We start from the raw sequence: 13,709 nt of genomic DNA on the forward strand, positions 1-13,709 counted from the left end.
TTTTTAGAAGAATTCGAAAATAATACTAATGTACTATTGCATTCAAAGTCTGTTTAACATATAATGCTTGTATTTTGTGTGTGTAGAGGGGAGGGGGCGCCAATTACTAATGTTGCCTCAGGTGACAAAATATCTAGATCCGGCTCTGATATACATATAATTTAATCTATTTAACATATATACTGCGTTTGGCAATGCAAATCGATCATTGTTTTACTCGTAATGTTACCAACGCTACAATAACAATTTTATTTATTTTGCCTTGAACAGTTGGGGTAAATATATTGGACAAAATTTCAGCTCGCATTTTATATGTTGCCGATGTAATACCTGTGTGTAATACCTATGTACTAATTACTTTTACTGATTTGTCTTCTAATTTTATTTTTTGAGGGTTGCCATTTTTTAAGATGGGTACATTTTGTTTTAGTTTTATAATTTTATTTTTCATTCGAATTTCATTTGTATTTTCTTTTTCAGACTCATCTAAATTTATGTTGTTGAAATTAGTTGCATGTCTTTTTTTTTGGTTGTTTATTCGAAGTTTTGCTTCAATTCTGAAATGTCCTGACTTGTGTGATAGGATATATTTTATAATGTGGTCCTTTATAATTGATTACTATTGCAAGTACATATGTGTTTTCTTGATTATCAATTGATATTCGGAATTCTGTCGGTGATTTTTTCAACATAAAATATTTTTCTCTTCCATTTATCTTTCATGAAAGTCCGAATATGTTTCATGTCTTAATATGCAATCAAAAGTGATTGACATAGGCTGTCAAATGCACACGTATTAATCACTCTTACCGATTTGTCTGTCAATTTTATTTCTCGCAGATAATTGTCATTTTTTAAGATTGGTATGTTTGCATTTTTTTTCGATTCCAAAATTTTGTTTTATTTGTTTTTTATCGATTTTTTCTTTTTCAGATTTATATGAATTCATATATTCGTCGAAATCAGTTGTGTGCTTTTTTCATTTTTGTTTGTTTATTCGAAGTTTTACTTCTTCAATTCTGAAATATCCTGATTTGTGATAGGATATATTTTCACGAAAACATAATGTCGTGAAATGTCCTGATCCTTGATAGGATTTGATATGACGTGGCCCTTTATAATTAATTATTATGCAAGTATATATGTATTTACTTGCTTATCAATTTATAAATGAAATTGTGTGGATAAGTCTTTTAACATGAAATATCTTTCTCTTCCATCTATACTATATGTTTCTATAAAAATCAACGGACCTAAAAGAATTTAAATTATAAATTTATTAAACGTACAAAATTAATCAAATTTAAATGTAACATTTACCAGCTGCTGGAACTTTATCTGTAATACTCGAAAAACACATCTTGCAATTTTTAAAAATTTTTGACGTTAAGGTTAAATAATTTTGAATTACGTCACCAAATGATTTTTCCAATAATTTTCTATCTTCTAGGAATAACGTATTTATAGTAGTACCAGAGAGAAGACTGAGAGACGTCACGGCCCGGTTTTAGGTGATCCCTGAAAGCGATACGCCCTCTGTGGACATAGAAAACGTGGACATGAACTACATAGCCAATGTCCACGAATGTTCTCAGAGGGTAACGCATAATGTCCACAATTTTGGTTGAGATCCATGCTAATGTGCACGAAATGACGTATATGTACAGTGGTGGTCAGTGAGGTTGCGGGACATATTTTTTTTTAAATAAGTTTATAAATGTGTAGTAAAATTTAAGATACAAATCTTTTCGTGTGCTTATGCGTAAATATGAATGATCATGATGTCAAATTTACGAATAATGCATAAGTACATGAAAAAATTTATATCTTGAATTTTACTGCACATTTATAAACTCATTAAAAAGAAGTGTTGCAACCTCACTGACCACTGTACATATATTAATATCGCTCTCGTGCTCGCTCTCTCTCAATCGTTAACACAATAAATTTTTAAAAAGAAATCAGAAGAAAATTTTATTTAAATTTTTTTATTTGTTTAAAAATGATAGAGAATTTTTAAGTATCTTTTTTTTATTTTATAATTATATAAAAAAATAATATTTATATTACCTCGGTCTCTTCCTCCGTCTCGGCCTTTTCCTCTGCCTCGGCTTCTTTCTCTTCTTCGCATTCTCTCGCTCTCTCTCTCTCTCTCTCTCTCTCTCTCTCTCTCTCTCTCTCTCTCTCTCTCTCTCTCACTCACTCATTTTTAAAAAGAGATTATTAGAGATAAGAAATTTGTGTCAAAATTTTTTTTAGAATATTTTTTGATGTAAATTAATGTCTATATCGTTACGAATGCATTATATATTTATTAATCATTTTAGAAATGAAGAAAATAAATCGAAGTAGGATATACATAATTTGGCTTATAGGTAAGGTTCCGAAATAATAATATCAATACCTAGCTTGGCAAATAATAATTCTTAATGATTTTTGCTACTCTGAATATGACAACAAATTTAATAAATAACTTATTTTATTTGCGAAGCCAGGTATTAATTTCATTTAAAAATTGTCTTGTGTAAAAATTTTATTTATACTTTTACTGTTTCAAACAATTTATTAACATATATACGGGGGCGATTGTAATATAAAAATTTTTATATTATTTCTATAATGTTTTGGAAAATAAATTTTTTTAAGAAGAAGAGTCATTGTTAAAAACTTGTTTATATTCAACAAAAAAATAATTTTTGAATGTAGAACGCATTTGTAATTAATATTTCAAAGAATACGGAATGCGAAAAGGAAACTTTAATGAAAACACTGTACTCTCTCTCTCTCTCTCTCTCTCTCTCTCTCTCTCTCTCTCTCTCTCTCTCTCTCTCTCTCTCTCTCTCAATAAAAAACATTTTTATAAATCAAATTTTTCATACAACATATCTGTATTTGATATATTTGTAAATACAAAAATTGGTATTTTTAAAATACCAATGTCTACAATTATTATTATTAATTGTAATATATATTAATAATAATAATTGTAGACATTGTAATATATATTAATAATAATAATAATTGTAGACATTGGTGCCTCGGCCTCGTCCTCCGCCACGGCCTCTTCCTACGCCACGGCCTCTTCCTACGCCACGGCCTCTTCCTGAGCCACGGCCTCTTCCTGCGCCACGGCCTCTTCCTGCGCCACGGCCTCTTCCTGCGCCACGGCCTCTTCCTGCGCCACGGCCTCTTCCTGCACCACGGCCTCTTCCTCTATCCCAACCTTCCCTCACACTCTTCATGGCATTATGAATTATTGTGCCTAATTCTTCAGCCTGAAACATTAAGATTAAAAAGATTATTAACAATAAAAGTATTATTCAATATACATATAAGGAATATAATATTAGGCTATAATAATTGCAGTTGTATTAGAATAATTGCAATTAATTATCCGCAAATATATTTATCTGACGAAATTGAAAACTTTTATTAATTAACATTTCAAAATTAACATAAAATATTTATTAAGAAAGTTTTAAACTTACAGTCAACGTTATCGTCTTTGACGACGTTGTCATTGTCGGCGACGTTGTCGTCTTCGGCGACGTCGTTGTCGTCATTGTCGGCGACGTTGTCGTCTTCGGCGACGTCGTTGTCGTCGTTGTCATTGTCGGCGACGTTGTCGTCTTCGGCGACGTCGTTGTCGGCTTTGACGACATTGTCATCGTCGACGTCGTCGTCTTCGGCGACGTTGTCATCGTCGGCGACGTTGTCGTCTTCGGCGATGTCGTCGTCAGTATCATTGCCGTCGTGCTTACAGCTGACTGAAAAAAAGAAATATTATTAGAAAAAATGCTTACATATAAATTAAGATTTATTGCAGAAATCAATACATATAGATACTCCTCCGTCAATAAATCACGTATACATATCAAAAAGATTTAAATGCAAACATTAGAGATATTCGACTTATATATGATACCCGTGAATGATGTTTCCATCGAATAACACAATTGTCAACAGGAATATTATTTCATATTATTCTTTTTACTGAATGTACTCTACAAATAGTTTAATAATACTTGTATCTTACATAATTATGTTAAAAAGTAATTTATCTTTATGTGTATACGGATAATTGACGGACAAATACTCGAAAATATTGTAATATAGAATTATGTACTTACGTTAGCGTCCATCGTTTCGGGCGAAGGCGAACTAATGATGCGTCGCGGTCGCATGTCGCTTCCCTCTCTTTTCCGCCTTTTGGAGAGACAAAGACGCTTCGCTTTGAAAAGACGATACTCCAGGCTCCTCCCATCGATCGTAGGATAGGCTGGATCGATGCGCGGCGCCGTACTTATGATTATTGCGCTTCGATTATTTTTGTTCTTTCTCTCATTTTTTCTTACCATTGTCTTTCTCATTCTATAAAGGAGATAACAGTAACCGAAAGACAAGAACGCAGTACCTCTTTGTACTCATACGAATCGTGCGTGTAGTTTCTTAAAATATTAAATCGTTAGTCGATTATTTCGAAAAGTTTATTATTGAGTTAAATTGATATCAATTCGTGTCTGTACAATTGATAATCAATCGATTAACGTAAACTTTGTACAGTGAAGTACATTATATACGTTTTTTTTTACTTTTTTGATAGTGTTAATAATTTTATTTTATTCCTCTTTTTTTTTCTTTCTTTTTTTTCTTTCTTTTTTTTTTGGTTTGCTTCCTTATAGAGAAAGCTTTATATTTCGTGAAATTTTTTTTATTTCTTGGGTATAGTATTAATAATCTGCATTTTTTGTTTTTTTCTGTTTATATTACACCCACATTTTTTAATTTGAAATATTTTGTTGCGTTGAATCAGATTTTATTTATATCTGGATAGAAGTTTAATTTATATTATAAATAAAAGTTATTATTAATCTTGAATAGAAAATTTTATTTTTGTTTTTATTTTTATTTTTGACAAGTAGTACATGTAGTAAAATATTTTATTTTTAACAAGTAGTAATATAAGTAGTAATATAAAAATATATTATTAAAAAATATTTAAACAATGAATACTAATCAGTACCGTTTAGAAAGTGTTTATGATAAGTGCGCGTACAAACATTGTCGCAATGGTCGGTTTTCTACGGGAGCGCATTTATTTCGATTTCCATCAAGCACAGATATGAGACACAAATTATGGATACGCAATAGCGGTAAGTTTCTTACATTTTCTAATATTGTGTCTAATATTTTCATACACACTCTCTCTCACACACACACACACACACACACACACACACACACACACACACACACACACACACACACACACACACACACACACACACACACACACACACACACACACACACACACACACACACACACACACACACACACACACACACACACACACACACACACACACACACACACACACACACACACACACACACACACACACACACACACACACACACACACACACACACACACACACACACACACACACACACACACACACACACACACACACACACACACACACACACACACACACACACACACACACACACACACACAATTATTGAATTTTAGTTGATCCATGTTCGAGCTTATCGTCCAATGCGCCTTTTAAGTAATATTTTTTAGAGAAATTTTCATGTTCATTGTAAGGCTAAAAAAAATAACCCCTTCATATCAATGCTGGTGACGTAGCGGGAGAGCACAAGACTAGTAAATACGGGAACCCTTTTTTTTTTTTTTTTTAAAGACTGGAAATGACTACGCACTCGTCCGGCACCCCTGAGGGGGAGTAACCGGACTTGTGGGGGACTCACAACCTGACCACCGGTGCGGCCAGGCTGAATACCACACGGTACTAACCCCGATGCTAGTACCGATGCCCTAAAACCAGTCCGTAGCCCGTAGCCGAACGAGGAGACACCCGGAACCGCTCTCGCATAACCTCGGGTGCCTCCCCATGGCCCGACCCGTTTCCGGGCCCTTCCCGAAGGGCGGATTCCCCCCCTTTATCCAATTCCCGTGCTCTTGCGAGCTAGAGAGGAGGACCGGGCTACCAATCCTCCCCCCCTCGTCCCTGGACGACGTGCAATGGGAAAGAGAGCCCTCACTCCCTTTCCCTGCCGAACCGGACGGCGAGCCGCGCAGCGACTCACTCACACTCACCAAACATACGACAAAACGCGTATGGACGAAACGACAGAGGGCGTAACCGAACCGGCCACTCTCCCCCCATCGAGGGAGAGGAATGCCGGCCGCAGCCCCCATTTACCACACTAAACTTTACAAAAAACGCAAAGTAACAAGGACAAGAGGCGTAACCGAACCACACGATCCCCGTTTCCGGGGAGCAGGTAGGCCGCAGCCCACATGTAGACATTAGACTTAAACAACAAGACCACAGACAGAGGACTCAACCGAAAACCAGCCGCTCTCCCTCAAAGAGGGAGAGAATGCCGGCCGCGTTCCCCATACACAACAGTAAACCAAAACAAAGACGACTCATTCGCTCAAACCACGCAGAACAGGAGAGGGAGGTAGCCCGACGCTAGCCGGGTCCACCTCCATCTCCTGCGACGCACCAACAGGCACACACCCGGATGACCCCCCATCGGGGCGCCCCGGGGCCTGCCTCCGATCCCTGGGAGCATCCTCGCGTCCCCCATCGACCCGTTTGGGCGGGACGACCAGCTTAGCACAGCCGGACGAACCTAACCTGTGCCTCGCCGGCCGCCCACTCCCCGCGCACGCGACGCAATGCGGAGGGGCCGCGCACGAGGCTGCTCGATGCCCCTCCTTGCCGCATCTGAAGCAGCACGCGGTGCGATCCACTGAGGAACCACACCGCGATGCCGCATGGCCGAAGCTCAGGCAGCGGAAACACTGAATGGGCCGGCGACTCAACGGATGAACCGTCAGAGTCGTCCAGCCCACGCAGAGCCCCCCCGCCGCCGTGAGCCTACGCGCCGCCGTCGCCGGGCACCTCAACCACAAGGTCCCGTAACGGGCACCCTGGGGAATCCGGACCTCTCCGGCCCGAATCTCCCCGACCCCGCAACCGCCAACAGAGGCCACCTCCGCCAAAATCTCATCCCTCGAGACCAAGTTGGTGACGCCCTTGAGGCGCACCTCCTCGGTCCTCGAGGGGCGAGCCACTCGAACGGCCCGAGAGCCGGCAAATGCCTTGGAGAGGCCGGCTGCCAAAGCGTCCGCTTTCGCCTCCGACCCCTCGCCCGGGACTGTGAGGAGCATGCCACCGGCGACTCCCCACCGCATCCGCAGTCCGCCGATGCCCAGGTCCCTCAAGCTTACGCTCGCCTTCGCCTCGGACAACACCGAGGCGTAGGACGGGCGATCTTCCCCGTCACCCGCCACCGTCAACGACACGACGGAGGCAGGCGGCACGTGGACTCTCTCCCGAGTCCCACGCGCTGAGTCCGCAACCGCTGGAACTCCTCCACCGGAAGCTCCGTCAGGCAGACGCCCACGCCGAGTCTTCCTCCTTTTCCGCCTCTTCTTGGACGCCCCAGCCCGAGAGGCATCCGCGACACCCTCCGCAGCGGCAGAGGGCGCGGAGCCCCCCGAAACCGGGGCGGCACCTGCGACGGACGCACCTCCTCCACCCGCCGAGGAAGGGGGCTCGGGAGATCCTCCAAGAGGAGGAACCCCGGCCCCAGACTCCCCGGCCGGACCCGGCCGCAACGCCGCCAAAACCGCCGAAACGACGTCGCCCCTCATATCCAGCAAACGCTGATCGAGGAGCGACGTCATCTCCTCTAAAAAGGTCGAGGTGCCCCCTGCCTCCTTGAGAAGCGAGAGAGCCCCCTCCGACTCCACGCAACGCTTGGAAGCCTGCAGCTCCTCCAGGTCTTCCCTCTTCCTCTTCTTGGCCTCCGCTGCCTTGGCCGCCTTTTTCGGCGCCTCCCGATAAAGGAGGCGCTCAACTTCTTCCCCAAGATTGGGAAGACTGGCTCTGAGGGCCCCCAGCTCCCCAGTCACCCTCGAGACCTCCTTCTCCAGGGTGGCAACACGCCTCCTCAGTCCGGCGTTCTCCGCTCTTAGGCCCTCTACCTCGGGGACCGCTGAAGCGGAGATCCTCTCCTCACACACCCCTACGATCTCCTCCAGTCTAGAGGAGGAAACCGCCAATTCCCTCACCAGAATTTCCTCCATCCCGGTGACCTCGGCAACCTTCCTGATCTGACACAGGTATCTCTCCGCCAGAACCTTAAGGTCCAGCGCAGAGACACCTGTGAGTCCCTCCCGGAACTCCTCTCTGGAGGGGAGCTGCTCCCGACCCATCCTCGTGAGGTCTGGACCGATAAGCGGATCCAGCACTCTATCGGCATCCTTGAGAAGGATCTCCTCTCTCAGCGCAGCATTCAGGCGCTCCTTCGCCTTTGCGAGTCCAACGTACTCACCGGTCGTAGCCGGTCGACCGCGCTTTTCAACGTAAGTTGACTTACCTTTCGGGGTCCCCTTCTTTCCGGATGGGCCTGCCCTCGGAGAGACCCGTCCTCTCGCAGGAGTCCGCACCTCGGTCCGAGGCAACAACGCCTCATCCTCCCCCAATGGCGAAGTTGACCCAATTGAGATGAAGGAGGGGTCCTCCCCCCCCGCCTCATCCGAGGTGTCGCGAACCACCTCCACATCCAACAACCGAGCATGCTCGCCGGAGTCCCTGCTCGGTTCTCGCGAACTCACACACGACCGGGGGGGCTCAGGAGAGTCTCTCCCCCGCTCACTCGCACTACTCGACACCGAGGATTCAGGATCCCTCTCCGACTCGAAAGGATCCCGATCCTTGATTTCCGACTGTAACAGATTGTCCCTGAGGTCTACGAGGGTGTCGAAATCTTTATGCCTTCGATCCTCCTCCGAACAGGCCCCAGTGAACTCCACAAGCCGCCTGCGGATCCTCCACAGTGGCAGATGAGTGTTCTTCCATAAGTGCACCAAACTATCCACCGTATCACGGCGCACTTCCCCACTAGCCCGCGCGATAACCGTTTCCTCTGGTGCCCTCGCCGTCAAGGCACCAGATGGCCCGTCGTCCGATGACGACGAGGGGGAAACCGGGACAATATCCCCCCCCCCCCGCCGGTTCCTGGTATCCGACCCCAGGAAAGTCTTTCTTTTAGTTGTACAGTCCATGTCGTATTAGTTCATCACTTGGTTTTCTGTCGGGGTTTTCCTTCCCTTAGGAGATTGTCTTACCAGACTAACGGAGCCCCCTCTCCGGGATTTTTATCGAGGTTTTCCTTCCTCTACCAGCAGTGGGCCAACTTCCGAAGAAGAAGACCCTATGGGACCCGCTGGCATCCCCTTGTTCCATCAAAGATGGAACTGTACACTCTTAGCACCCGATACAAGTATCGGGTGAGCTCTCTCACTACGGCAAAGTGGTGTACGACGAGAGAGAAATACGGGAACCCTGGTTCAAGACTCTAGACTGTCATAATTTTTTTTTATTTTTTTTACTTTTAATTTTTTTTATTATGTTATATGTACATATAATATGTATTATTTATTACGTAGAAGTAAATATTCCGCATATATTTATTGTTAGAGACGCATATATCTCCTTATAAATTTAAAATGCATAAAATAATCGTAATCTGTTTTACAGAAAAAATAGAATTTTTACAGAGAAAATATTTTCTACATATAATATGTATTATGTATTACGAGAGATTTCTCTGTAAAAATATTTTATTTATATTATAATTATTTTATGCATTTTAAATATAAGATATATGTGTCTCTAACAATAAATATATGTTGAATATTTACTTCTACGTAATAAATAATACATATTATATGTACATATAACATAATAAAAAAAATAAAAAATAAAATAAAAATAAATTATGACAGCCTAGAGTCTTGAACCGGGGCTCCCGTATTTACTAGTCATGTACTCTCCCGCTACGCTACCAGCATTGATATGAAAAGATTATTTTTTTGAGCCTTACAACAAACATTAAAATTTCTCTAAAAAATAATATTACTTAAAAGGCGCATTGGACGATAAGCTCGAACATGGATCAACTAAAATTCAATACAGATTTACCACAAAAAAGGAGATCGAAATCGGTGAAGAGTTAACCGCGATCTCTTTGTTAGTGCTGTCAATATTATAGAATCAAAAATCATAAGGTATCAATTCAATTAAAATTATGTTGCGATATAATAATCGAATGAATTAAAATTATATTACAACATAATAATTTTATGAATTAAAATTACAAATAATTATCGAAGAATAATAAAAATTTGGAATTATTTTTATGTCCACACAATTTTAATTTTTAAAATTATAATGCAATATTATTTTGATAATATTTAGACAATGTATATTTTTAATGTGTATAAAAAATTTGTTCAAATATTTTATTTGTAAAATTAAAATATTTTGTCAGTACATAATATAAATAAATTATATTTATATTAGCATTTAATAATAATTCCCTGAAACTTCTATCTTTGTTCTTATTATATCTCCATAGTAGATTTTCTTCAAAAATATCTTTTGACAGATTTATAAATAATTCTTTGCGTTAATTCTTTTTTCAGGAAATACTGAATTAGAGAAGTGGTCTGCCAATTCGATCCGTCGTGCCGGTCTGTGTGCAGATCACTTTAGTGAAAATTGCTTCAAGGGAGAAGGTAAGAAAGTATTAAAACGTGGTTCAATACCACTTCCTTTCAGAAATATTGTTTCGCCAAAAAAAAACAATGAAGACGCAGATATAGAGAACATGCCTATTGCGGTGACCGAGATAGAAGAAGATACGATCAATTTAAACAAAGCAACAGAGACGTATGAAAATAGGCCAACAACATCAACAAATATTGAAAAAAATAGAAACAATGAAATGACAGAGGAATCATTTCAATGGCCACCATTGCGAACCTATCGATCACCACGATTACATTTCAATATAACATCAGAAGAAGAAAATGTTATGGAATGGATGCATTTGGAGCCACCTGAAAGCTGTGAAAAAATATCAGTGCAAACAGCAAAAAAGAAACAACAAAAAGAACAGAGAAAGGAAGAGATCAAAAATAAAGAGATAAGAAATGAAGAAAATAATTCACAAATTATCATTAATTCCTTAAGGAATGAAAATGTGCGTCTGCGCCGGACAATTAAAATGTTGAAGTTACGTTTACAAAGATACGTTCGACGAATGCCCACAAAACGCACAAATAAGAAAAATACGAAAAAGGATATACAGGAATTAATGGATAAGAATAAATTGCATCCCGTTGCGAAGACAATGATTAATTTGCAGTTACATACGCCAAACGCACCATACACGGAAGAAGAAAAAAATATATCGAAGCAACTTTATTATTATTCAGCTTCTGCACTGCGTGGTTTACGAAAGGCAGGTTGTAATTTTCCTGGAGAACGAACAATTCAAAGATGGCACGAAGAATATAATATGATGCCAGGATTTTGCGAATTTATATTTAATAAATTGCAGGAGAAATTTTCTAAGATACCTGCGGAAGAGAAAGTATGTGCTTTGAAGTGGGATGAAATGACAATTAAATCATATGAAGAATATTCATTTAAATTGGATCAAATAGAAGGACTTGTTGACCTAGGACCTCTAGGAAGAAAACATGAGGCTGCAAAACACGTATTTGTATTTTGTTTGGACAGTATAAATGCGCGTCATTCATGGCGTCAACCACTAGCATATTTCCTTTCTGGAACAGGAATGAAAGCCGAGGAAATAATATTTTTATTAAAAGAATGTTTAACTAGATTGATTAAAACGGGTGCTGATGTGCAACTCGTAACATGCGATCAAGGTCCAAGTAATCAGAGTGCTTATGTAAAACTTGGCGTGCACTCGAATAAACCATTTTTTATACATAATGAAAAGAGATATTACACTTCGTTTGATTTTCCACATTTAGTGAAAAGATTGGCGAGTTTACTAAGAAAACACAAACATCTGTATTGTGATGGAAAAATAATCGCATCATTTGCCGATTTTGAATTGACGTGGTCTATTGATAATGCCACTAAAGGAGGTTCGAATTTATTGTCTCATATTACGGAGGCACATATTCGCCCCAATTCTTTTGAAACTATGAATGTCAAAAGAGCTTTCCAATTATTTAGTCATACGTTTGCAGCCGCAATAAGAACTGCCGGTCATGGAAAGCTATTACAAACAAATACATGGATTGCAACGGCTGATTTTACAGAATATCTGAATAAAGTAATAGATGCTTGCAATTCTTACAGTCTGAATATCACATATGGTGGAAAACGACCATTGTCCTTCAAAAATCCTGACATTGAAATTTTATTAACAAATTTTGTTGAATGGTGCTCAAAATGGTCTGTATCGCCGAACAAATTATCGACAATTCCTTGTTTGAAAGGCTTCAGTTTAACTGTACAAGCTACTCTTGGAATATATAAGGAACTCACAAGGCGATATGAAGAATTTGAACTTGCCACAGGATTATGCAATCAAGATTCGGTCGAACATTTATTTTCAAAATTAAGACAACGCGGAGGATTTAATCCCAATCCCACTGCTAGAATGGTTCGACTCTCTTTGAGACATATAATATCTACAGGATACATCCCAACAACCGATAAAGGCAATGTTCAATGCCTAGAAGCCGAGTCTCTTATTAATCCACCGAGCCATCTTGTTAAAACGTTAGAAAATTCGTTGAACGCAAGTCATACCGTCGTAGAATGTGACGCTAATTTTGAAGATGACTCATTTGTGGAAGATGTACTACAAACTCTTGAAGAATACGAAAATGTGAGAGATACAGAAAATGTTGATCCACTTAACATATATGATCAAAGCGCCATTGCATTTTTTGCTGGATATATAGCGCGACAAAGCGTTGCAAAATCTAAATGCGACAATTGCCGTAATTGTATGATGAAAACGCCAATGGACAATGCTGCGGAAAATGAGATGTATATAGAATTTCGAGAATATCCAAACGCAGACGAAGATGCTCCTACAGTAACGAAATTAGTACGACCGACAGATCTTTTTACAAAAGTGGTCCAAACACAATTAATGACATTCAATCATATATGGCAATATTATTGGGCATCAAAGCAAATTTTGGATAAAATAACGAATGAGTGTATAAATGTAACAAATGAAAAACATTCTGAATGGCTAGACAAAAATAATGCGTGCTACAATCATCGGCTGCAAGCATTAAAATATATGATCAAAATAAAATTGTACTCTCGCACGAGATATAACAATCGTGCCATAAAAAGAGGCAATGTTAAAAGAAAAATGAAAAATGTGTTAAACAAATAAAAAAAAAAACAAAAGTGTAACAGGAAAGCTAGAAAGAAGTTAACCATTTTGAGCATCATTCTTTAAAAAAATAATAGAAATGAAGAAATACATGGAGAATAGAAGAAAACAAAAGAAATAAGTAATGCATGATAAAAAATAAAAAGACAAATTTAAGTAAAAAGCAGCAATACAGCGAAGAAAGGTAAGCAATAAAAAAAGTAAAATAATGTAGAACGCATAAAATTTTTAATAAATATTATATTTAAATATTTCTTATGTATTAATTTTGTAAAAAATATTAAGTATTTCCGCAAATTTATTATTGTTCTTTGTATCTTATCATTTCGTCATTATGGACAGAAATACTTGCTACATTGTACCATGACATTGCATCCATAATATCTCAATAGAATCATAAATGTTTGCAAATCA

At 39.6% G+C, this 13,709-nt stretch overlaps 1 protein-coding gene across 1 annotated transcript; it reads left to right on the top strand.

Annotated features, from left to right (window-relative positions):
• Nucleotides 1-12,520: 12,520 nt before the first annotated feature.
• On the top strand, nucleotides 12,521-13,295 carry LOC145948352 (uncharacterized). Its single transcript, XM_083058057.1, has one exon. It carries the CDS (start codon nucleotides 12,540-12,542, stop codon nucleotides 13,293-13,295), a length of 756 nt encoding a protein of 251 aa, XP_082914183.1. The 5' UTR covers nucleotides 12,521-12,539.
• Nucleotides 13,296-13,709: the final 414 nt, after the last annotated feature.

The sequence above is a fragment of the Prenolepis imparis genome, unplaced genomic scaffold (assembly GCF_030444845.1).
Source record: "Prenolepis imparis isolate NDT839.2.m4 unplaced genomic scaffold, iyPreImpa1.0 SCAF_345, whole genome shotgun sequence".
NCBI lineage: Eukaryota > Metazoa > Arthropoda > Insecta > Hymenoptera > Formicidae > Prenolepis > Prenolepis imparis.

Excerpts from the sequence above, each read along its gene's own strand:
- LOC145948352 (XM_083058057.1), top strand. The coding sequence starts at position 12,540 with ATGGTTCGACTCTCTTTGAGACATATAATATCTACAGGATACATCCCA.